Source organism: Zosterops lateralis (genome assembly GCF_965231275.1).
Source record: "Zosterops lateralis genome assembly, chromosome: 4".
NCBI lineage: Eukaryota > Metazoa > Chordata > Aves > Passeriformes > Zosteropidae > Zosterops > Zosterops lateralis.
The window spans coordinates 18,803,308-18,828,973 of record NC_139765.1 but is presented as its reverse complement, the minus strand read 5'-3'; the positions used below and the strand labels follow the sequence as shown (position 1 = coordinate 18,828,973).

The window sequence follows — 25,666 nt, the reverse complement described above, 5'->3', positions numbered from 1 at the left end:
TCTGCTAGAGGAGTAAGAAGTTTACAGAGCTAGGAGGAGATGAGCTCAAGGGAATGCACTGACATTGTACACCTTGTCCTTCCAGTGCCCCCTGATTCACATTTCTCAAATCCCTGATAGAAGAAGTAGGCAGCTCTACCATAGGTGGGAACCTTACACAGGCCCAATACTGGTGCAGACAATTTTAATTTCCTGTTTCTTAGAAAGGGAGATGGTAAGGATATCTGTGAGTGGCCTCAATTACAGCAGCAGCTGCTAGCAGGCGTGCATTTAACAGTGGTGTTAATTAGGCACATGCTCCTGGTCATGTCTCACAGAAGTAGTTGCTCAGCCTCTGCTTCTTTCATTCTGTGGTGTCATCTGGCACAGTTAGATCCTTGTTTGGGTTATTTAATTGCTTCTTTGCCTGCCTTATGCAAACTCCATTTATAGCTGGGCTTTTGGGCAGTTGGACCCATGATTGCACTGCATTTAGTAAGTACTGCTCTGTCTGTAGGCAGGATTTCACACAGTCACCCAATGACTTTATTCAGTTTGCTGCTCCGCAACATTATTGTCACTCTGCATCATTTACCAATACAATTTTCACAAACAAAATTAGCCATTGCAATGTAGGTGTATGGAAGCTGTCCCACTCTGGAAGAATTCATTAAAATTCCCATAATAGTCTTCTTGTCCGGACTCTTGCCTGCTGTCTGGGAAGTATTTCAACAAATCTGTCCTACTGTTGTATTAATTAAACATTGTTCTATTTATAAATGCTCCGTTGGTCAGTAGCATTTCCCCACACACAGAGAGAGGAGTAGTGGTAACTAAAAGTGAAGTGCCAAGAAGATGGAGGTTGACCATGCAGAGAAGTCAAGGGACAACCCAGACTGAGCAAAGTGCCCCTCTTGGATCTGTCACTGTCCTCGGGCTGCAGTGGTCCTCTGATAGCCAGCTTGGAGTAGGGGAAGAGGGAAGGAAGTTTGCTCACTTTCTCCAGCAACTATTTTATTTCTGTTTGTCTGTACATTGTAATCTCTTCACAGTGATTGCCACAGGGTCTTGGAGAAGGTGAAAATACATCAAAAATACATCTGCCTTCAGAAACAGATCAAGTAGCTGAATTAAGGATAAAGCCATTGTCCTCCAGTGCTTGTTTCACACTCCTGCCAGCCCTCTCTACAAGCTTCTCTACTTACACAAATACATCTCTTCTGACATATGCAAGAAGAGGGACCTGTGGGAGCCCTGGGGTGCTGCTGACTCCTGTGGAATAGTATCCTGGGGCTGGCACTGCCTGGGTGTCAGGAGCTCAGCATTGCTCTTTCTATATGCTCCCATTTTACTCATCAGAACCACGTCCAGTGCCAGCACTGCTGTTTGGTAGTGCCCCTCTCCCTGTCATGACTTCTGTGACTTTCTGCCACAGCATCTTGCATAGCATCCTCTGACACTGCAGGTCCATGACATCCTCCTTTCTGCACATGTAGAGACAATTCTCAGCATTTTTACCCAGTGTTATTTTCTACAGGTTTGCTGGCCTCAGAGGCAGAAGTTGGCCACCATCCTCACCAGCAGGTCCTTAAGGGGCAGAACCCGAACCTTTGCGAAGACCAGGGGGATTTGGGATTCAGATAGGTAGTACCTGCTATTAGATACTTCTGAAGGCTTCATTTGTGCTTTCTTCTTGGTTTCCTGGTCTCCTTCCAGCCCATGCTTGTTCTCAATATACAGTGCTAAGGAGAGATATGAGAATGTCTACATGAAGATGTTTGCCAATGGGTCTTTACCCTGGAAGCTGGTTCTGGAATAACTCTCAAGCTGGTGCAGGCCCAGATATGAGAATTGGGAGGCCAAAGAGGAAGAAGAGAAGGAAGCAAAAATGAGACCAAAAAGCATAACATCTGTCTAGAACCTTAATTGGCTGCTGAATTCCAACTTCAAATTATTGAGCATGCAAAGTCTATGAGAACCATGTAAGACTCTGGGGTTCATCTGAGCAGCAACACAGCCAGGCAGAGGTGGAAGCCATACTCTGGAAGCATGGAAGTTGTGCCTCCTATATATATATATATTTTTTTTCTTTTTCATAGGCATTGTAAGTGTCCTTGCTAAGTTGGGGCTCATAACTAGGTAGGCTTACATGATGTGCACTAGAGTAACCTAAAATGTGGTTTGCCATGAAACTTAAGATGAAGCAAAGTATGTCCCACTGCCTGTTTTTCAAACTTTTGCATCAGCTGCTCCAAATGGAGTCTGTATGGCATGGAGGAATATAGACACATATATATGTGCAAGTAAAAGAAACTGCAAGTAAAAGTCTTGGGTCTTTAAAGAACACTTTTCGACTACAAGTTTCAAATGGCTGGTGATTAGTGGTTAAAGTAACCCTTCGCTTGTTAACCAACAGTTTGATATTATTCCATTTACTGTCTTAAAGCTACAGCTATTCTACGGAGACACAGTAATGGATGTAGGCAGGACTGTGGGTTTTGTTTCAGCTGGTTCTACCATCATTTGCTGCTGTATTCCCTGAGATGCAAAAGTGAAGATCTCCAGTACAAGGACCCTAAAGCATGTGCCTAAATGTGACTGCCACTTAAGAGGTGGGCTGGCTTCCTGCCTTGCTCAGGGAAACCTCCATCACCCTCTTGCGGGCCCTTGGCAAAGCAGGGTGGGGAACCTTTGTGCTGCTGCTCAGGCTGTGTTTGTCCTGGACATGATGCAGGACTTTACTCTCCTGCACTGTCAGTCGGTTGCCTTTCAGGAGCACTGTGTTCACATCTACAAGTGCACACATGAATTCTTGTTTACTCAATAACAAATCAAAAAATTCTCTCCTATTCAGAGCAAACCATAATGATAAAAGAGAGCTGATTTCCACTATTATGAGTACCGATTGATGTGTTCTCTTCTCTTGACTGTCTTTATTTCACATACAGGTGGCTTTTCTTTTTCTTTTTTCTTTTTCATTTGAATATGTCATCACCACTTAATTAGCAATGTGTTGCTACCTGAAAGTAAGAACAAACCTTAGGCCATATGTCAGGGTTTTAATCTACACTGTCACGGTATAATCATGTCAAAATGGCTTCCTTTTTCAGTCAAAACTGCATTTCACTCACACTTTACTAATATGGGGCTTTTCTCTTCCTGTTCCAGACTAATATAGCCCTGACAGTCCAGCAAGTGCAAATTAAAATAGCTCCAAGCAGTGACCAGCAGGAGGAGGGGAGAGTGAGCAAGAAGGGACTGATGTGACTGGTGGGGAGGGAGGAGGACCCCTGCCCAAAACTGGAACCTATGCTCTTTCTGTGATCTGCTTCTGTGAAATTGGACCAAATGAGTTTGAGGTCCATTTAGGAAGACAATTCCCCTCCTCTATAGCGAAGGCCTGGATTATGCCACTGGGGCCAGTTACTGGGAGTTTTGTGAAGTGTACCTTTCCTTCCCCAGTGCTATTGGGGATATATAGAAGCAGAAAGCAAGAAAGCTACATGCTTGTGCTAAGCAGGAGTGACCAGCAAAAAACTTTTCAATTTGCTGTAATTTTTTACAGGGTCTAAGAGAAGATTGAAATACATGGCTTGTTGGGTAATATTTTCAAAGGAATTTTACTCCTAAGCAACTTACAGGTAACATATTGTACAACATACAGATGTTCATTCTGATGTTTTAGGATACATAATTATCCTTTTCCAGGTGTTAGGTAAAGACCAAAACCAGGATTGAATCCTGTTTGCAGTGGGATAAAAAGAAACATGGGTTGTCTGTCCCCCAGAAAAATAAGGCACACTCTTAGTATGCACTGGCTCTTCCCACAGCACCTTGCACAAAGGAGAGTCTGGATCAGAGGCCCCCTCTCTCTTGGCAATTTTCTCATGTTTTCCCAATGCTGTATATCCCCAGCTATCTGTGAGGAATTACTTATGGTCTCTATTTGGCACCTGTGGATCTCAGGCTAAAATGGATTGAGTCAGGACAAAGTCATAGTCAGTAATGAATCTAGATACCTTCAGTCCATGATCAACACCCTTAGTTTCCCATGCCTGCATTTTTACTCATCTTATGCCTCTGTGATTAGAATTATAAGTACCAGGTAGCCAGATAGAGGGACAAAAAGTATCTCTTTAAACTTCTCCCCTCTCCTACCAGTTGCTTATGTTTCTCCAGGACAAAAGTGTCAGAGCCAATGAAAGTCCCAGCTATCCGTGAGGCTTTTCTTTTGCATACATCCTTCAAAGGACATATCTGGTTCCAAAGCCACAGGAGATCCCTGCCTTCTCTGAAGGAGACCAGCAAGTATCATTTTGTCTGCATATACTGTGCTGCTCTAGGGTGTGTATGGGATGGAGGGCTGGAGTTCCTGTCCCCAGGGTTAGAGTTTCCTCCCCACAGGATATATAGGAATCATACAGCTCTCTAACCATGGGCAGTCTGATGTTTTTCACATGCTGTCTAAACTGTGTTGCTGTATCCCTTTACAGATATAACCCCTGGAAAACCACAGACTGGACAGTTGGAGGTACTCTTTCCCCTCAGTCACTTTGTATTTTGCTGGAATTTCATTTTTTCAACCCCCATATGAATACTACAATGCAGAGCAGTAATCTCCCCCACTCTTTCCCACCCAGCAGAAGGCTGAATATAGAAGCTGCTTAGTGCTGATCTGCTCCTTATCAGTTATTAACATATACATGTATTTGCAATGAGACAACAAAGGCAACAAGGGCAAAAGAAAAAAAAAAAAAAAAAAAAAGAATTTAAGTGATGCTCTGAGGTTTTGCTCACTGTAAGAGACAAACCAGAGCTCTCTTGTTATTTAAATGACTGATAAAACTCTGTGCTTTGACCAGGAAAGTCAAAGTCTAGATGTTCACTTACAGAAATCAACATCAGTGTAGGGAAAGCTTTAAATATTTTAGTGTTCTTGTCAGTAGGTATTTAACTAGGGAAAAAGACTCGAGCATATGGGTAGTTGGTCTGGCTAGTTAAAACTGAACATTTGAAACAGATTTTCCTAAAAAATTCTAAAGAGTAAGATAGCTCTGGTGCTATACATAAGCACAGCTTCTCTGACATGAGGTCTTTCAGCCCAGCTGCAGTTTGGCCACACTGGACATCTGCATGGATACAGACATGGGCACTTAGAAATGAGAGTGGGGGGAGCAAAAAGTGGTAACACCTCTGCCAGGCTGCTGTTTCACCAGGTACCTCGTGTACTTGGCAGGGCTGATGCAGGAAGGGGCTGGAGGTGTAAAGGGACAGTGTGAGTGTGTGTGTGCAATGGTCCTGAGAACAAATATAATTCTGGAGCATGAAACAAGATGAATATCAAGTGAGAACATCCAGCTGCAGGTCCTTTCCCCTTCTTTTTTCCAGCTTTTGGATGAACTGCAAAGCCGTGGGGGACTGTTAACTGCCTGGGCCTGTCCATTTGTCTCTCTCTCTTTACTTCTCTGTCCCTAACCGCACCCCCCCCCCTCCCTCTGGAGGGTGGAGGTGCAATTCGCTATGCCCGTTTTTTATTTCCAGCATGCTTGACAGGCTGGGCGAGGAAGGCGTTAATGTTTTCTGACAGGCCCCCTCTAATTGTTGGAGCTTTTCTTCTCTGCCTTTTCTGTGAAATTCTGACTTAGGCGAGCAGCATAACAAAATGCTCTGGCATTGAAATGTGCACTTGCACTACACTGGGCTCGGGGAAACAGCATTATTCATGAAGATTTTCAGCTGGTTTTGTCTTTTAACTAACCTTTGAGTTTGATCAGAGGCTAGCCGGGCTCCCTTTCTCAAAAGGCGGTCTTGGCAACCCGACAATGGAGCCAAACTGTTTTCCCTTTTAAAGAGATAACTATGCCGTTAAGTTGGTACATGGAGGAAATTAATCTTCGGGCGCATACAAATGATAGCTTTACCTCAGTCTGCAATCACCTGCATGGGATTATTAATAGGACAGGGGTAAGGAGCAGGAGAAATTCAGGCTGGAGCAGGGAACTTAAAAAGCCAAAAAAAACCCACCTAAGCCCCAACCCCATCATTCCTTTTGATTGTATAAAGCCTGCGATTGATTCTTCACCACTTGCCTTTTGCAGCAGGAATTAGCCCCGCATTGTACGGCCTGACACGCTAAGAGCTCGCTCACTTGGGAGCTTGAGGTTGCTGCGCGCTGGGACGAGCTGGGGGGGAGCGGGGCGGGCGACCAGGGGCGGGGCGCTTCTCCCCTCTCCCATTTCCAAGAGGCGAGGAGCAAGGAGATGCAGAATCGCCCCACGCTTCAAGTCGAGCTAATCCCTGAATGCGCTGAGTAATACACGCTGCATTATGGAGCGGCGAGCCAGGGCGTCCCGTGTGTGCCCCCCCGCGCCCCGCCCGGCCGCACCCGCCTTTACTTGGGCAGGTGCCCGCTCCCCTCGCGTGCTGCCGGCCCCGGCCGCCGCTCGGCCCGGGCAGCGCGGAGCGGAGCGACGCGGGGCGGGGCGGGGAGCGCGGGCGGGCGGCAGCTGCGGCGGGCGCACACCGCCTCCGAGCCCGGCGGGCCCCCGCAGAGCCGCCGCCGCCGGGATAAAGGCTGAGGCACGACACGCGCGGGGACAGCGCTGCCCGCTGCCTGTCCGGCCTCCGCCGCCCCCCCGCCTGCCCCTGCTAGCCCGCACACAAAAGGCAGGACCTGCGCCGCGGGGAAGGGCAGGAAAGAAAAAGGAAGAAGGGGGGGACACAAATAAACTTTTTTTTTTTTTTAAAAAAAAAAGGTGAGGGGGAAAAAAAAGTCGTTTAGAACAGGGAAAGACCTCCCGGGCTCCCCAAAAACCAGTACTAGCGGAGCTGGGTGCAGGTCGGCGCTTCTCTCTGAGGGGAAGGTGAGGGGAGGGCTGGGGGTAAGAGGAGGCTCAAAGGGGTGTCCGCAGCCCTTCCCGTGACAGGGCCTGGGGGGCTTCCCGCTCCTTTCTTAGCTGTGGGGGAGGGGTGGAGGGCGCGAAGGCTCCGCGGGGTCGGCGCTGCTCCCGCATCACGGGTCGAGGAGGGGGAGGGGGGGGGTGGTGGATGTGGGGAGGGGGCAGCGGTGGAATAGGAATGGGAAGTGCGGGTACGCCTCACGCCGCGGGGAGGCTCCCCTCGGCTCCCGCCCGGCTCCGCGGGCGCGGATCCCGCGGGCCGTGGTGTGGGGAGGCGGGGGCAGCGCTGCCCAACGCCGTGGGCCTCGCCGTGCTACCCCACTACGTGAGGGTCTTGGCTTGGGGGAGGGCACATACTCCGGGAGGGGCATTTGTTAACGGGACATTTTTCGTGCATTACGGTAAATAAACACACAGGTAAATAAATTAATAAATCCATGGCCAAGCAACCTTCATCTGCACGCATATTCCCCATCCCGCTCCTCTTCCCCCACCCCCCACCAAATCCTGAGTAGTTCTAAAACTTATACTGCGCCCAAAGAAGTCCCTGATTTATGGAGTTTACTAATGCTAACTGAATACTGTCTGTCAGGCAGCGCTGAAAGGCTCTCCGCACTAATACAAGAAAAGGCTTTGTGTTGCTAAGCGATTAGAGCAGATGTAATGAGATTTACCCCAATCCTGCTTTGCCCTTTCCCTATCTTCAGTAAAATTGCGTGTGTGTGTTTTCTTTCTTTCTTTCTGGAGGGGGCTGAGGGGAAAAGGGAGGGAGGAGGTGGTGAGTTTCTGAGCCTGTCTTATACATTGTAGCGAACAACAGCGTAACTTTGCATTTAGTTTAATGAGTCTGGATATTTACTATTCAGAAGTGAGCAAAAAAGAACACCTGTCTACACAAGGAAGAGAAATTTCGCCTTTGTAACAGAATGAAACATTATCCTAATGTTATATTCATAGCTATAAATTACTCGCTGCACTTTCTTTGCATATCTTATCTGTACACTTGCAAAAGTGGGTAAATAAAAAAGGAGATGCTGTAAAGGGAGAGCGGATGGCGGCATATAACGGTTGTTATTTTCATTACTAAACATTAGTTCCACGAGCGGTTAAAACAATGAGTGTTTGTGCTGAAGTAATGAGGGATTTCGTGACCCCATCGTGTCCCGTCCTCCCCTTCCTCTTCCCTCCCTGCCTCCCCCCGCGCGATTAAATCACGTATTGATCATTTCAGGGCCCGGGGGGAGGAGGTCGAAGGGGTCGACCTGTGTATTCTTTTAAAGCAATGCAGGAAGGGCTATGCATTGACATACACACGTAAAAACGTCCATGTGTGCATATGCGTCCGTACATATATATATAATATATACATATGTAGTTACACATACACACAGAGGGAAAATTCTGGGCTCCTCCACCAAAGTTTTTCTCTCATCTTTTTTAAAATTCCCTCTTCTTTTTTGTGCAACTCGACGGCACATTTGTAGCGGAGTGGACTAAACTTTTTTTCTTTTTAACTCCCTACGACACACTGGCTCTCCCTGGTCTTTTTTTTTTTTTTTTTTTTTTTTTTTTTGGTAAGATGCATTTTGAGCTTAGCTTTCCGCTTGGCTTGGTGCACGCAAACTGAATTCGCAAGTGATGCAGGAGCCAGGCGAAAAGAAGGCGAATTCTGGTCACGTCCTTGCTAAGTTAGGCTAGCAGGCTAGCCAAAAAAAAAAAAAAAAAAAAAAAAAAAAAACACAAAAAAACCCCCCCAAAAAACCCACAAACAAACAAAAACAAACAAAAACAAAACACAAAACAAAACAAAACAAAAACAAAACCAAAAACAAAACAGAGAATGGAGGAAGAGTCCAATTTCTTTTTGAGTCTTGGTAACTGGGTACTTTTACAGGCAGATCACGCTATTTGGGCAGAATAATAAATTTGGAAAGACCAATATCTCTACGCTGCCACTGATGTCTACTACTTTATTTATTTAAATTTATCTCCCTTCTCTCGCTTCCCGTCTTCCTCGCCACGGTTTTATTTTCCCAGCCACTGTCTTCGCAGAGGCAACACAGCGCCCCGTGTTTTGGGTGGCGGCGGCTTTGCCATCCCCCGTGTTTTCTTGCCCCGTCAGTTCAGAGCCGCGGAGGACAGGGTTACACCGCCGAAACGCGGGATGGAGCGCCCTCTTTTTTTAATAGTTGGGCTTTGGGGGGAATTTTGTAATGTGCAGTGCTTTCAGGAAGGACAATGCAATCATTAATCATCCCCTCGCCTTTTGATTTGGATACACATTTGCAACACAGAAGGGCAAGAAAACAATGGTGATAGCGCTAGATCTTTGCATATTTATATAGAGATAAAGATATATATGTTACATCCATCAGATAAAAACACTTCATATGCAAGTTAGCTCCGGTATAACATCGATTAATATTCTGTCCTTACATTCATCGTTGTCAATGGCAGAAAGAAAAAAAAAAATTGCATGCAGTAGGAAGCTGTTCATTTTAATTAAAAAAAAGTTTTATTACAAAACTAGTTTGTATAAAATAGGGTTATACAGGACCTTTGTAAGTTTGTAATAAAACAGTAGGAAAGGCAGTGGGAGGGGGGGTGTTCGTTTGCTTATCTGGTGGTTTTGTTTTGTTTGTTTGTTTTTTCCCCCCAAAAGGCAGCATATGAAAACAAATGGGTACCGTTTTGCGTTTGGACAATAGCTGCATAAACTTTGTTCACTTTGAACATTGTTTAATGACATTATTAATACATTAACAAAGTTTCTATAAAGTAAGACACATTGGTGCTAAAGTACATCTGGAGGAAATCCAAGTCCTTTACAAAACCAGATACAAAAATGGCAGTTGTAAGGTAACGTTGACTACGAGTCTAAACATGAAGAGGTAATAAGCATTACTCATTAAAAAAAGTATCAAGATATACACATTTTAAACCATTTGTACAAAACCTCTATAAATCTCTCTCTCTTATGTACAAAAATAGCTTAATATATCCCCAACCGGGTTACAATAGATACAAATAGATTTTCTTATCATAAAAAAATTCACCAAAAAAAAAAAAAAGAAAAAAAAAAAAAAAGAAAAAAAAGACTGGAAGCATTCTATGATGGAAACGAGAGGAAAAGCTTGGATCGACGGGAGGGAGAGGCACGGGGAGATGGGGGATGGACGGGGCTCCAGGGACTTCTTTGAGTACAGCATAGCTTGACTTCAGCATCTCCACAGACATCGGGAAACTGTGTCCACAGGTGATGAACGCCAGTCTCTGAAGGGCCGCGGCGGCGGCGGAGTGCGAAGATGGGCCGCCTTTCTGCTGAGGAGGAGGAGGAAGAGGAGGAAGAGGAGGAAGAGGAGCTCCTCCGCCGGCCGAGGAGCGCAGCGCCCTTACCCGCGGTCCGGGGCTCCCCCGCTGGACACCCGCTCCGCCGGGGCGCAGTCCGTGGCAGTGCGACGGAGTGCAAAGGCCGGCCGGTCTCCAGGGCCGGGAGCGACCGCCCCGACGGCCCCCGCGGCGCGCAGCGCTGTGCCCGCCCGCCGAGAGACGTGCCCACGCCGCCCTCCGACGGCAGAGAAGCTGAAAACGCAACAGGTTCTTTTTCTGCGTGGATTTTTGTCTCTCTGTGTGATCTGTTTTTGTGGGTGTTTTTGATTTTTGTTTTTCTTTTTGTTTGCTTGGTTGGCTTTTTTCCCCCTTTTGCTACAGTCCTGTAACAATAAAGGGGAGAGGAGATCAGAGCCGCGCCGGCGGGACTAGTGCGGCGTCGGGCCGCAGAACCGCTCGTATGTACCGCGGGACCCGGTACTTACGGGGCAGCCCGAGGGACAGCCCCAGCTGCTCCTCCTCCCCCGGCGGCTGCGGCCCCGCACCCCGCGCCCGTCCCCCCGCTATCGCCTCGGCCTCCCCTGGCCCTCCGCGGGTGCCTACCCACCTGCCGGGAGGGCGGCCGGCGTTCAGAACCAGCTTGTGAAGTCAAGAAGCTCCTGCTCCTCGGGGCTGAGCGGGTCGTAGGAGCCTTCGTCGGAGGAGTAAGAGGAGACGGGGGACCCCGCCATGGAGTTCATGTCGTGGGAATAGCTGGGCGAGATGGTGGGCGAGAGGACACCTGCCTGGAAGGCGGCGCTGACGGCGTCATGCTCGTCGAGCAACTGCTGCAGGGCGCGGATGTACTCGACGGCGGAGCGGAGCGTCTCCACCTTGCTCATCTTCTTGTTGGCAGCGCCGTTGGGGACGTGCTCCCGCAGCGTGGCGAAGCCCAGGTTCACCAGCTTCACCCGGTTGCGCTCCCGCTCGTTGCGCCGCGCCACGGCCGCCGGCTGCTGCTGCGGCAGGTTGTACCCGAACCCGCTGAAGTTGAGCCTCCTCTTGCAGCGCATCAGCTCCGGCGAGGCCGAGCGCTGCCGCTTGGCCGCCCGCGGCGCCGAGGGCTTGCCGCCCGGGGAGGGTTGCCCGCCCGCGGGGCTGAGCTGCGGCGGCGGCGCTCCCGGGGGCGGCCCCGGAGGGGCGGCGGCGGCGGCCACCGCCGCGGCGAAGAAGCACGCGGGCTGTAGGAAGGGCGGCTGCCCGGCGGCGCTGGACATCCTGGCGGGGCTGCCGCTGGCCATGGGCGAGGGGACGTCCTGCGAGGCGGGGGCGCCCGAGTGACGGCTGGTCCCCGTCCCCCCACCACCACCACAAAAGAAAAAAAGGAAAAACTAAAATAATCAAAAAGAGAAAAAGGAAAAACCTGCGAAGTTAAATTCAAAATTAAAAAAAAAAAAAAAAAAAGAGCCAGGCGACAGACGGCAAGGGAAAAGGAAAGCGGGGACCGACGGGAGCGGACGGCGGAGCCGGGCAGGCGGCGGGGACGGCTGCGGCTCTGCCCGCCCCCCTCCCTCTCGCCCTCCGTGCGGCGGCCGCGGGGAGGCTCGTGGCGCTCGCGTGTGCGCAGTCTGCTTTGCAAAGCCCCTTTTGCAAAAAAGTGGCTGAGGATTGTGTCTCTTATAAGGGGCGGACGGGGCTCGCCCCCCCCCCCCCTACACACACACACACACACACACACACACACACACACACACACACCCCTACTCCTCCCCCCGGCACCCCCTGCGCTCACACACACACACACACTCTGCACCTTACGCTCCCCGGCTTTGGCGGCCGCGATGCGCGGAGCGCCGCCGCCTTTTCAGCGCGGGACAGACAGACAGACACACAGACACAAACACACACGAGCCCCCGCGCCCCCCGCCGCACACGCGCTGGCGGCCGCGCGGCCGCGGCCCCGCCCCCCCCCCCCCGGCGCCGCTCCCCCGCCCCGCGCGCCGCCCTCGCCGCTCGCGGGTTTGTTGTGGCAAGTGCGTGCGCCCGGCGCGTGCCGCACTCCCGGCCCTGAGCAAACACCCGCGCCGGGGCGCCGCGCGGGCCGGGGGCGGGGCGAGGGAGGCGCGCGTGGGCGCCGCGGGGCGGGGAGCGGGGGCGCGGGGGCGGGAAAAAGGGGCGCGGGGGCGGGAAAGCGTAAGGGAGAAAGGGAAAGTGGAGGGAGCTCTGCCCCCCGAGGGGTGTCCCGAGATGGGGTGCGGACCGGGCTGCGGGAGAGGCAGCGGGTGACTCCCGGCGGAGCCCCAGGTTGTGCGGGGGATCCCCTGATGGGACCACCTCGGCGGCACCTGCCGGGATTTGGAGGGGAGGGAGAGCCGCGGTGCGGGATGTGTAGGCACGGAGGCGTCCCGGGCCGTGGGCAGCAAAGCGGTGCGCACCCGAGAGAGGAGCGCCCTCGCCATTGAGGGACGCGGCGCGTTCGGGGAAACTTCGTGTGCGGGACCTCGGCTTCTCCTTGTCCCTAGAGAGCACTAGGACGCCCAGTATCGCTCCCTTCGCTCACCGAGCGCTGCTAGGCTGAGTTCCGTGAGTGTCCGAGCCCCACTGCCGGAGGCTGCCGTCTCCCCCCGCTTCCAGCGGCCGCAGCCGCGTGTGCCCGGCACCGCGCACGCCTCGCAGACGGCCTGATGGCTCTATTAGCCAGCGACAACCGCGAGGGAGCCGGGCTGGGTGATAGGACGAGGGCGGCTGAGAGCAGAGCAGGGTAGAGACTTCTCGGGAGAAGTCACCTCGAATTCCCCCTCTGGAATGCTGAGCACCACAGGGTAAGCCTGTCAGGAGAGAAAGAACAAACCGCTCTTGGGTACGTCCAGCACGGGGAGGGAGGAGGTTTGCCTCATAAAGTAAGGGTGTGTTGAGCAAAGCTAACAGGGTGTCAGCCCATCCTTCACTGCCAGATCCCATTTCCCAGGCCACACGGTGCTTTCTGGGCCTGGGACAGCCACTGACACCGGGGAAGCCACTGACTCCCTGCTCCTCCCATAGCATCCTGCAAACTGGAAGTATGTCACCAGCTTTCCAAGCAGGCAATAGCATTGGCCTATGACTGGGGAGTCAGGATGGACTGGTCTATGCAGGGGAAATTATCACTGCTCCCAGGTGAAGTCTCACTTGTGGTTCAGGACCAAATGAGGAAAAGCAGCACTGAGGTGCTGAGAGTTTGAGGATAGGTGTCACACTGACCTTGAGGCTGCAGAGGTGTAAGCAGCCTGGGAGGCATGGCCAGGCTCCACACCGGAGAATGCTGATCTTGGCATTCTCTCCCTGCCTTCCTGCCTTCCACATGCCCATGTATTTCTGAAATCTTTAGCAAATTTTCTGCTTTCTACTCTGTCCCATTTCCACTTCTCTCTGCACCTTTCCACTCTGTAAACTCAGATGTGTGTGCTTTCTAACTCACTAAAAAGAGCAGAGCCATGGTATGACAGCCTTGCCATGGTGTTATTATGGCTCTAGGAAGCCCCTGGCAAGTGGCTTTAATCCCTGGTACTCACACCAGCTCCAAAGCATGAAAGGAGGGGACCTGCACAGTCCATGTTAAGGTTTCAGTGGAAATGACTGCAAAAGCAAGCTCTGTGCTGTCGCTGACCTCAATTACAGCAGCCTGGAGCTGTAGAAATCACTTCTCATCTGCCACTGCATCTCTGACCCCAGCTGTGTGTGTGAATTTAAAAAGTGCTAACCAGAAATATAGCCCAGAAGAACCTCAATGTGGACCTGCTAGCTAGTATTTTTATATATTTTTTTTTTAATATGTCAGCTTTTAATTCATGTGTGATGAAAAATGTGGAATGGTTTGGTGTGGTCATATTTATTTTGGGGCTTCTTCCCTGATCACTGACCAGTTTCTCACTTCTAGCCTACTGTCTCATCACATGGGAAATGTTTTAACTTATTTTATCCACTCTTGGGCAGAACAGCCAGACATTAGCAGGATGAAATGTTTGCTTGTATTTCCTGTTTGGGGAGCTCTCCTTCCGTTCCAGGTCTCCTGGACTGTTTGTTCAACATCCCTTGTGTGATGTCAGAATGGACTGCACTGGAAGCAGGTTGTATCACCAGCTCTGCATTGTGACTTTGGGAAGAGCTAACAGAAATATCAAAATAATTGCATCCCTGTAAACTAATATATGTATTTAAACAGACTAGTTCTTCTGGAGCAGCCCACTTCCAGAACGGGTGTAGAAACACCATATAGGGACATTCCTGCCCTTTCTTCCTGGAAGTGGCAGGTCTGGGTCCCTTCTTCTCCATCTCAGAGGGCTCTTAAAAAGGCAAAACTGGTGAGTCCCAGAGGTCACTCATGTGATTGTGCCTCTGTGGCCCTGTACCCATTTGGCTACCCTGGGTCATGGTATGTGTTTGTGTGGGGGATGGATGAGGGGGGCAGAGCCTTTTCCTCCCTTCTCTCTTTCCTCCCACTACCACCAGGGAATGAACTCTCCTGTGTGAGGTAATTCCAATCTCACCAGCTCCTCTGTGTGCTGACTGCACAGAGTAAGGGCTCTGGGGCTCTGCTCACTGTGCAAAGTAAGGGACCAGATTTCTAGATAATAAATATTGTTCCAAGATTTCCCACCTCCACCCACTCCTATGCACAGTCTTGCACCTGCGCCTTAAAATTCTTAATTCTAATATAATGATTAATAGCTCTTGCCCTTTCCATTTGTCACTTTTCAGTTATTTATTTATTTATTTAATCTTGAACTGTCATTATTTTCTAGTGACTTTTTGTGTGCTTAAATTGTAGCCACACTCATGAGGTCTTTTGAAGTCCTTGCCTTTTTAAAAAAAAACAAAACCAAAAACAACTCTGGTATGCTTTTTTTTTTCCCCTTGCCATTTCTTTTCTTTTATAAGGGCCATTTACATTATGATTAAATGCTGTCTTGGAAAAGCAGAACGAAAGTCGTTAATCTATATAGATCTTCAAAGAATCAATACATTTGGGACTTCTGTAGGATTTGTTACACTCCATTTTGTTACAGTAGGCAGCTCGTCTGGATTTGAGCACATGTGTTTCTCTCCCTCCTCTTGCCCTCCCCCTCGCCTTTCCAGCTTCCCCCCCAAGAGTGAAAATAAAGTAAAAGGTCTTTCATGGTAAACAAAACCAGCTTATTCTCCACATAGAACACATGAATAGCTGGAAAAAAAACCTTACAATAAATGGTGCATTTTTTTCTCTGCTGGGTATAGCATTCAAGATCAGTCCAGTATTCAAGAAGCAGTCCATTTTTTGCTCAGCAAGAGAGTTTAGAAAAGAAGCGTGGGGTCTATTCAAGGATCTTTTCCCCCTTCACAATTGCTGGGCTTTATGAAACCTATCTTCCATGCCTTGTCAGAGTATTTCTGGGGACCAATTAGTGCTTTGTTGCAAGGCTTCTTTGCTGAATCTTTGAGCAGCAAGAAAAAGCTCTCTTGAGTCTCCCCTTATTTTGACTATTTCAGTCATTACTCAGTGTAATAATTAATATGACAACTGGACGCTAAAGTTTGTATAGAAACACCTCGGCTGCAGGAGAGAGCGTGCAGTGGGTGGTAACAAGCTACAGATCAGACCGAGAAGCCACACACACAAGGAAGGGTGAAAAAAAGAGAGGGAGAGAGAATAATGAATGAAAAGAAAGAGAGAAAGAATAAAGATAAATAAATAGTTGGTGCAGCCCGAAGAAGCATAATACAGACTTGGAAGGAAAAATAAAAGCACTTAGACTGGAATGTGTGTGGGGGGTCAACCCCAGAGAGGTAAACTTATTTTGAAACAGTTTCCATGTGAATATAATTTTCAAAATTTTCTACTTTCAGAAGTGAGGAAAGTGATTTTCTCCTGAAAATGCGAGATGTTCCTTTGGGTAAGTAATTTTTACAGACCGTGTGTTGGCACTTTTGCATACTTGAAAAAGTTTAATGGCTCTTTCTTAGTGTCCCTCTATGGAAATAAGAACTCAACCTTATTCTTGAGTAATTGTTGCCTATCCTGTTGCATAGGATGGAGAAGGCTGGTTGTTGGGCTAGCAAGCTCGAGTTTTCTTGGTGTTGTATTGTCTACAAGAGGAATAAAGCCTGTGCCCCAATGAAGAATTAAAAATGATGTTTGACCAGGGCCACTGCTGAATTCTCCTCGAAAGGCATCTTGGGATGAACACTCATCACTTTGCAGACGTTTCTTGGGCTGCCAATTAGAGCATAATAAATAATTAGAGGTTTTAAGCATATTAGATACAGCTCATGCTAATGAGCTACATCAGGTCTTGTGCTAACCTGAAGTGACAGTTTGCATATAGGGCTGTAAAAAAAACCAAAAAAACCAAAACAAACAAACAAACAAAAAAACACCACCAAAACCAAAAAACCAAAAACAAACAAACAAAAAAAAACCCCCAACAAAAACAAACAAAAAAACAGAACCCCAAACCCAAACCAGCTGCCGAAGCAGTTCTTCCCCCCGCTCGCCCCTCCGCGGCTCCCGCGATTCCCGCCGGGGGATGCAGGCCGCTGCTCCCCTGCCCTCCGCGCCCGTGGAGCGGAGCCCTGTGCTGCCGGCTCTATCAGGTGGCCCCATTGTGCGGCCACGAGTTGTGCGACCGTCACAGCCACGGGGGATAAATCCTCCCGCATACCCTCAGCTCCACTTTTTGGAGAGCCAACTATTTTGGGTGGGGGGTGATTTGTTCCCTGCTCCTCCGAAGCGGTGGTCCCCTGGCAGGAGGGGTAGGAGAGGGTTTGGGTGATGCCTGCGCAGGCTGGGAAGCGGATCCCCCGCTATTCCTGGGGAGAGCAGGCAGCCAGGACAGCCGGGATCCCCACTCCCGCCAGCCATCCGTGAGGACACAGTGCCACCTCTCGGCCACCTCGCCCAGGAGTGAAGGAGCCAGGATAAATCGGGGAGGGATGGATGGGGTGCACCCTTGAGGCCATATCCGGGGATATGGCTGAGCGGCTTTGCTAGCACGATGCAGAGGGAGGTGCGAGGAAATTCTGCCTGTCTGGAGTGTAAAGGAGAGGTACAGCACCCTGATAGCTCTAGTAAATGCATACACGATATTGGTAAGAGGGATGTCTCCCTGTCATGCACAAAAATACAGAATACTTAAGATACTCATGGAATCCTCATCTGGGAATTTTTCCCACCAGCTTCTGTTTCCATTAAAAAATCCCACTTTCATTGCTCACTCACATGAATGGGGACATCCTGAACCAGCAGGGAAGGCAGAAAGCTGCAGGCTAAGGATAGGCCCAGTGTCCTGGCACAGGAAGGGACATCTTTGCCCAGACACAAAGACTCACAGCTCCAGAGAAGCCGCCACTCTGCAAATGAGTAGCAGAGCAGACTGAAAAGCAGCCAAAGTCCGTGGCCCCTTGAACTCACATCGTGCAGGCCAGGGGAGCCTGCCAACTTCAGTGCAAAGAGCCCTGTGAGCTGTTGCTGAGAGCACAGCCAGAAAGGACTACATGTATATGCGTGTACCCAAAGAAAGTGTGTTTTGATTGGAGAACACATGTTTTTAGGCAAAGGCAAGGTGGGACATCAGTGCATATCTGCATATAGTTGAAAGGAGAGGGGTAGCATTGTGCTGCAGCAAAAGCCCGGAGCAGAACTAACAGATGTAAAGCCCAGGTGCTCACACTGGCTGGAGAATCAAGCACATGAGGGAACCTGAAACCCAAGGGGGAAAACCTGGTTGGCAGTTTCACTGCATGGGGATGAACTCATGCTTGTTATGCTGAAGTAGTACCTCAAAGAGGACAGGGAAGCTCCAGCAGTTTGGACTCTGAAATGGCCCAAGGTAACAGATGCTGATGCAACTGCATATTCCTAGAGTAACATAACTAGACACACACATACGCATCCCCACACACCACTTCACTCCAAAACAAGAGAATTTGGGAATTCCTCCTGGCAAGACAGAGCTTTGTTTCCTCCTGCTAGAACCTTTTGCTACCAGGCAACCTTTAGCAGTGGAGACTGATTAAACAGTGAACTGGTGGCAATACACTGATGATATTATTATGATTGTGTAACAACAAGGGTAAGAGATAATCTTGTAAAATAAATACAAGATCAGGGGGTAGGAGGCAAAACAGATAACTACAAAGATTTCGCATGAGCAGTATTTTGGGTATTTGATATTTGACTTTGTCTTGCCACTACTGTTGGGTAGAGTGAACATATGTAAGAAGAGGGATGGAGAAAGGGAAGGAACAAAGACCAAAAGCATGTAAAAGCCACAAAGAAGTAAAAGCCACAAAGAAGTAAAAGAGAGAGAAAAGATTAGTGAAAAGAAAAGAAACAAGAGAAGAAAGAGGAAGGCAAAAACAGAGGAAATAATAGTTAATCTTATTGAAAAATACACCAGGTGGCAAGGCATGGTGTGTGGGAAAAGTAAACAAGACTAGTTGCTGTGGTCTGTCTTGTCCTGCACAGGGGATATAATCAGACTTGTCACCATCTTTATCTCACTGTTACTTTTTTCCAAGGTGGCCTTCAGTCTCTCTATCATGGATAGGGCTGTGCCTTGCACTGCACAAACACAGGACACAAAATATTTGCTACCATAATAAATTTACTGTCTGAGTAGTTAAACCAGTAGTTTTTCTACTGCTGGCAATTACTGGGGATACTTTCCCCTAGTGCTCTGCCTTTCCTTGCCCCATCCCACTGCCCATTTGAGCAGGGTCCAGTGTGTTTAGTGTGCATCACATTTAGCTATCTTGACCTGTCAGCCCATACTTGCTTGTTGATCACTTCAGAAATAACTTTCTATACCTAAAGGCAGTTTCAGGATGCACAAAGAAGCAGCTTTTCTGGAAAAGGTATGTATTTGCACCCAAAGCACTGAGTTACTTCAGATGTATGTTATATAATTGATAATTTCAGTGGGATGGATTCTGACTCCATAGTCATGGGGTCCAACATGGATTTGGATTGAGAACCACGAAAATGGCTTCACTCGGTTTCTCCACTGTAAGGCTGCTGGGATTTGTATGTTATGTATGAACAATTTACAGTAAGTCTTTGCTAGTGTTCACTACTAGCACATGCACAGGTATGTGTAGTAGAGCTTCCCTCAAGGACAAAATAACAGTAAAGAGAATTTGTCTTCATCATGAAAATATAGCACGGTGACCTGCCTTGGCACAGTTTGTCTCTGTAAGACTTCACCTTCCCAAATAGCAAGATACTTGCCTTGTTGCTTCATTTTTTCACCTGCCCTCTGATATTGGGCTAGAGCTTTCCAATTTTTTACCCCCTTAGGTGACTCTTATTAAGCCAAACCTGGGCTCTTTCATATCAATACTTTACTAACTTTTCCTGAAATAATTTATGTGTCCCACCCTGTTCCCCTTGTGCTTTCCATGGCTGACACCATATGTAAGCACATGTACATCATCTGCAGTTTTTCTACAAATTCCTGCCTTGGAGCTCTGACCTACTCTTTCCTGCTCCTTTTCTTCCTTTACCTCCTTCCCTTTCCCCATTCTCAGGCTCATATCCCTGTGTGAGGTTCATGCAGCTAACTCATATCTCATGCTTCCCTTTTCCTGTGTATCTCTCCTATGTCTGGTGAGTGGAGTGGTGTCTCCTGCTCTCTGACCTCCTTGGAAGCAATCCCAGAGGCCCTACTAAAGGACAAATCCATAAGCTGCTGTACCTTGCCAGGGCCTTCTGTGCCTGATGTTTGACATCCAAAGAGCACATCCTGGAAAATGTCTGACATCTGCTCAAGGGGAGTGACCCCACCCCGATCGGAAACCCACCTGAGGCTGAAGACGCAGCTGCAGTGGGAAGGAACGGATGGGAGGCTGAACTGAAAACGATGTGTTGATGTGAAAAAATGAAAACAGCTGATGTTGACCAGGAGGAGGAAGGCTGTTAATTCGGAACATGCTGCTCCTCCACGTTGGGTGTAGATAGAAGCAATCTGCTGGAGAGCCGCTCCACTCAGGCGTGGAGCTCCCAGGGGATGGCTGGCGTGGAGCAGCTGGTTCATGCGCCAGGGTGGGTGGGGTGAGCGTGCAGGGAGAACGCCCCCTTGGCATGTTGTCCAGGGGAGGGAGCTGGGGAAGGGGTTGGCTTTGACTTGCTTGCTCCGCTTTAAGTACTTTTGCACAGATCTCTGGCCACTGCAGTTCAGTCAGAAGGCTTCACCTGCTATAGTGAAGAGATCTCTCTGTGTCGGCATTGCTGCCTCTGCAACATGGACTCACAGCACTGCAGAGTGAATGGTGACTCTTTCCAGGTAAGTGATAGGGTGTGTGCCTGCTTTTTGCAGAGGTGGAGGGGTGTCCTGCCTCACTCCTATGCTTGTCTTCCACTTTCTGAGAGGCAGTGTGACCCAAAAGGGGAAGAATCAAGGTGGCCTGTAGTGATGCTTTGCAGTACCTGAACAGTTTTGGCAGCCTCCATACTTGTCAGCTGTTAATAGTGCTCGCAAAAAGGCAGTGAGAATGCACACAAACATCACAACATGCAAGTATCCTTGCACACATGGGAAAAAGACAAAGAATCAGAAAAACCAGAAGCTTGTTAAAGCTCTCGAATGTATGTAATGAGAAAAGCTGTCTTCTTTTGTTAAAGGAAAACAGATGAAGTTATGTGCTCTTCTGGTGGAGCTTTTTGTTACATTTTGGGACTCTCTTGTCCTCTTTTTTCACATTTACTGATTGACTTTGAACTCTGTGCTTTGGGAAATACAGGAAAGACCTGAAGATCATGCCTTTTGAATACTGGCATTGATGTTACTGCAGGGGGAAGTGATGTAACCTGAGGCCAGCATAGTTAATTATTAGGACCAAACTTGCACTTATGTGTCCTATGCAATGCTGCTGAAGCCAGAGACAAGCTGCATCAGATGTGCAAAAAAAGGGCTTCTATTTTTTATAGGAGCAGATATGCCAAGGAATCCTCTATTCCTACTGCTTTGTGTGCTGAGGCTGGACTACCAAAATACTTCTCTAGGGTCTCACCTTGCTGCTTATCCAAGTTGTGTAATTGCTTGGTTTCAGCCACTGTGGTGATCAGCATTTAAATGCCTTAAGAAATCTGACTTGGAAGCTAGTTCTATTTTCACAAGTAACTTAGAAATCTTTTAATTTGAAATATTTTTTTCCCTACCCCCCATTTTGCCTATCTAGTAAGTTTGAACTTTACAACAGAGAAGTGAGAATTTTATATCCCTGAAATTGCGAAAAAAACTTTCTGAGGCTTTAATAGTGTTGGACTCACTCTAAAGGACTTTAGCTAAATATCTCAGGAATGGATTAGAAGGCTGACAGGATTATGTTATTGACCCCTAATATTACCTGTGTCAGAATGGCAATACTGATCTATGTGCAAAGTGGCTAACTAAAAATGCAGCTGTGTGCTCAGGAAAACCTACCCTTGCATCTATATAACACCATTTTCTTTGAGACTGTATTAGGTCCAGGGATGGTTGTTCATGTTCATCAACTGGTTCTTATTTTATTTCCTGGAAACAAACAGACCTGGAAGAACATTAGGGATGAATTTATTGCACACTGTAAATCACAAATACATATCACAGAGACAATACTTCAACACAATAAAATTATTTCTTTGACTCTGAATCAAAATCACAATAGTAACACAACTGTAGAACTACCCCAAAGCTGCAATTCCTCCCCATATGTTGAAGAACAAGAAGTTTAAGTCCAAAGCGAGAACAGAAAAACCGATCAGCAGTTAAAACTATGCGTAAGTACTACAAAAAGCTCAACAATAGTGTGAGTACCTGTGTTTTTACTGCTATCACATCCAGTGCATATGCTGAGGTTTATTGTCTGCAGTGTGTATTGATGCAGGCTACTTTCATATACACTGATAAGAACTGGGTACCAGGAAACCAATCATTTTAGTCTTCTCCCCCTTTGCAATTAAAGATGTCACCTGTTATCAGGCTCAGGAATGGAATGATGCTTGTAAAAGACTTTTCAGGGAACTGAAGGCATATGCAGATGTGCAAGCAAATATGGGGCTGTGCACAGCATTAGTGCCTACTCCCTACTGCAGTGTCTTTCTCCTAAGCACCAATATAAATTCATTTACAAGAGTGGGAAAATGACTGAGGACACATTGAAAGCAGCTGATATCAACAAATCAAGGCTAGCGACCAATGAGTTTGAAAAAGTTTTTGAAAGCTTATTTGTGCAATCTCATTGTAAAAAGAGATCAATTATTATAATCAGAATTACATTGCAGGACTTCAATTTTGCATTATATCTCCTGCAAGTATCCAAACCACAAATTTTTCATTTGTCGCACACATTTGAGTCAATCTGTCCTATGAGTTGGTCCTCACACTGTGACTTAGTAAGAATATTTTAAATGTATTACTGCATGTCTTTTAGAGCTATTTTATTGCAGCCAGTGACAACCAAAATCTTGATCCAATGGACAGACAATGATGGAGCCAGTTCTGTCTCTAAGATCAATTTTGTCTGTGGTGGTTGAAAACAGAAGGAAAAAGCAATGCATGACAGTATTTGAGATGACAGTTTTGGCCACACTGCCATAAAATTTCAGTACTACAGACATTTGTTTTGGCTTTTGCCAGACTCCTGTCATCGTTTTCCCTTGTGGTTGCTTGAGGTGTAAATGGGTTTCATTAGCCAGCTGATGCATCACTTCCAGCTGCTTTTCCTTGTGATCCTCCCCATGTAAGAGCTGGGCTGACTCCCTGGCTGGATGAGGACTCAGGGGATGCAGAGATGCTGCAGGAAGTGTCCCAGCTGAACAGGTGGCAATCTTCCTTCTGGTGTGTAAAGCCAACACTTCTACTACAGTTCCCACTCGAGGTCCCTCAGAAAACTGGAAAATATTTGTAAAACCAAATATTTTTGGTTTGGCAGTCTGGAAACTAAGCCAGATAGAAAAACGTGTGGCCAGTCTGTTAGTGGCAGCCTTGAAGGATCAGCAATTATTTACTTTACAAAAGAAGGCAGCTCTTTGTAGCTCTGCCTCAGGAAATATTGGCCCACCAAGAACTTTATGGCTTCAGGGCAGTTGCATTTGATTATTAATTTGTCTTCTACAAAGGCTATCTTTACAGAGGACAGTAATTGGGAACTGGGACTCTTTTTACTCTGATTTATATGTTCAGTTGAGCAATAGCCATAATGAGGGAAAGCTCTGCCCAAAAAGTAGAGATCTTTATAAGGAATATTTGAATGGGTACCTTGAATCAAGCTTTTGCCCAGAACACCAGGACTCATCTGTGCTGCAGATGTCTGGTGTGATCTTTGAAATACCAACCACAAGCAATTTATCTAAGGCCAGTAGATGTTATTAAAAAAACAAACAAACAAAAAACCACAAAACCAAGTAAGATGTTAATGTGGCCTCCAAAAGTTTGTGATGGTTGTGCATCAAATTTACTCTGGTATCAGAAAAATTAAGTGAGTGAAATCTCAGCAGGCATTTACCTGCCAAGTACCCATGCCAAGTTTTCAAGACCTTCCCCCACACTAGGGCTTTTTCCTCTTTCTGAAGTGGTGAAATAGCTCTTCCCTGCTTAGCAGGGCTTTTGTGAAAATAAACACATGTAGAGACATGCAAAGACATTTTAGTAATGAGAACCATGAAAATAAACCTTTGAAAGTACTGGAAACTGCCTTTTGGAATTTGTAGAGCAGAAAATCAATAAGGGAAAGTAAACAAATGTAAATGAAAACACATCTTGCCCTGAGTCTTTACTCATTATGGGATTTAGGGAAGATCTAAATATTTGCTCCAATCCAACTTTTTTTTTTCTTTTCTTTTATTTTCTTTACTCGATGTTGTTATTTTGTTTTTAAATCACCTTCCATATCCTTCCTATGAACACTACCTCTCTCCTGGGGATACCTGGAAGGCACAACCAGAACTGAAGGGTAACACAAATCATGGTCTGCATCTCTATACAGAGCTCACCTGTGTTCCTCTGCTTAACCCTGAGTGTTGATGAAAAGGAAGCCTGAGGGAAGGACTTTGCACTGTAGCTGAAACCAAAGTACAGTGATATTTCCAGTCATCCCTAAGGGGTGAAATGAGGCGAGGATGGTATTAGGCTTACTTGCATGCCCTTTTTGACTATGTTGCTCTCATGAGGGCTCTAATTTGAGAGAAGGGATTTGTGCCTCTACCATCATAAATCAGAGCAGCCTCAGAGCTGCTCTGCTTCTTGCAGCAACAGTTGCCTTGATTCCCACTTAGTTACTTTATACCCTCTTTACATTGCTGGTGCTATGCAAAAGGGAAATGGAGAAAGGCAAAACTGACTCCTAGGGTGAATGGTAATAATTTTTGGTTGTATTTTTTTTATTTCCTTTCAGGAATCTAGCTACATTGAAGACTCCCCCAATAAAAATGGTGTGATTTCTTTGATTTTCTCTCTGAAAGAAGAAGTTGGGGCATTGGCTAAAGTCCTGCGCACATTTGAGGTAAATATTTTCTGTCAGGTCTTTACAATTTTGTATTGCAGCCACATTTTCTCAGGGTCTTAGAGATGACGTTTGTGATTCTATTTCATTGCTATTACAGGGGAAAGCAGCCTGAATTTCTTTTCTGGGCTTAAAATCCCTTAAAAACTTGGAGCAGAAGTAGTTTTTTAAAACTAAAACCTCTACCTTTGATGGACATGAGGGTGGGAAAAAATGCATTTTCCCACTTAAGAGGGAAATATTTAATCATAAGTGCTGAAGTAAGAGGTAGGGGTGAGTTGGCCTGTGCCCTAAGATTGACTTATAACCAAATAATTCACCTTATAGCTTGTAAGCCAAATATAAACTGCTATGTTACGTTTGAGCTATGTGACTCACAAAGCACATCAAACAAGGTATTTCTGCTGAGGGCAGCTCTTAGCTCTTGTCCACCTCAGTAAATCTGATATAAAAAATTCTACCATCTCCCACCTGCAGTACTTCTACAAGTGGGTAGAGGGTGCCTACAGAATAGCACAAAAATGACAGCACTTTTTTTTTACACCGGTGGGACTCAGTAACTTATGCTGAGTGTTTTGGAAAGCTTTTGGGGAAACAAGGAGCTATTTACCTTTCAGGACATTGTGTGCCTATTTATTCTTGCAGAAATATTTCCCAGATGTCATGAATGTTGTTTGAAAAGCATGAAATCCTTGCAATTCAGACTGGTTATATTGCAACACACGCAGCTGTGTACTTTGTGCTCCCAAGCAAATACACTTTTATATTGGTTCTGTGTGTGTCTTTTTTTTTTTTTTTTTTTTTTTTTTTTTTTTTTTTTTTTGTAATAGTTGTGCCTGAAAACAGCAATTTCTTTAGAACATTCTGAGAAGAAGTTATGACCTGCATATTTTCCACTCATTAATTGAATTTACTGGGAAACGAAAAGTTGTGTGTTATGGGTACAAAGGAAAAATAATTATGAGTTATAGAACATATTTGAT

The 25,666-nt window shown here is 47.0% G+C and overlaps 2 protein-coding genes across 3 annotated transcripts in view; one reads left to right on the top strand and one right to left on the bottom strand.

The window, feature by feature from the left end:
• Positions 1-9,188: 9,188 nt before the first annotated feature.
• Positions 9,189-11,916, bottom strand: ASCL1 (achaete-scute family bHLH transcription factor 1). Its single transcript, XM_083860140.1, has 2 exons — positions 10,816-11,916; positions 9,189-10,591 (listed from the first exon to the last, which is right to left on the bottom strand). Exon 1 carries the CDS (start codon positions 11,486-11,488, stop codon positions 10,838-10,840), a length of 651 nt encoding a protein of 216 aa, XP_083716266.1. The 5' UTR covers positions 11,489-11,916; the 3' UTR covers positions 9,189-10,591; positions 10,816-10,837.
• An 8,390-nt stretch (positions 11,917-20,306) lies between these two features.
• Positions 20,307-25,666, top strand: part of PAH (phenylalanine hydroxylase) — a 36,056-nt gene continuing 30,696 nt past the window's right edge. Inside the window, exons 1-2 of one of the 2 annotated variants that reach the window (XM_083859554.1) lie at positions 20,307-20,485; positions 24,576-24,683. In XM_083859554.1, coding sequence (XP_083715680.1) covers positions 20,444-20,485; positions 24,576-24,683 — 150 coding nt within the window. In that variant the 5' untranslated portion in view covers positions 20,307-20,443. The remainder of the gene's footprint in view (positions 20,486-24,575; positions 24,684-25,666) is intronic. The other variant, XM_083859553.1, reaches the window with a different exon arrangement.

Excerpts from the sequence above, each read along its gene's own strand:
- ASCL1 (XM_083860140.1), bottom strand. The coding sequence starts at position 11,488 with ATGGCCAGCGGCAGCCCCGCCAGGATGTCCAGCGCCGCCGGGCAGCCG.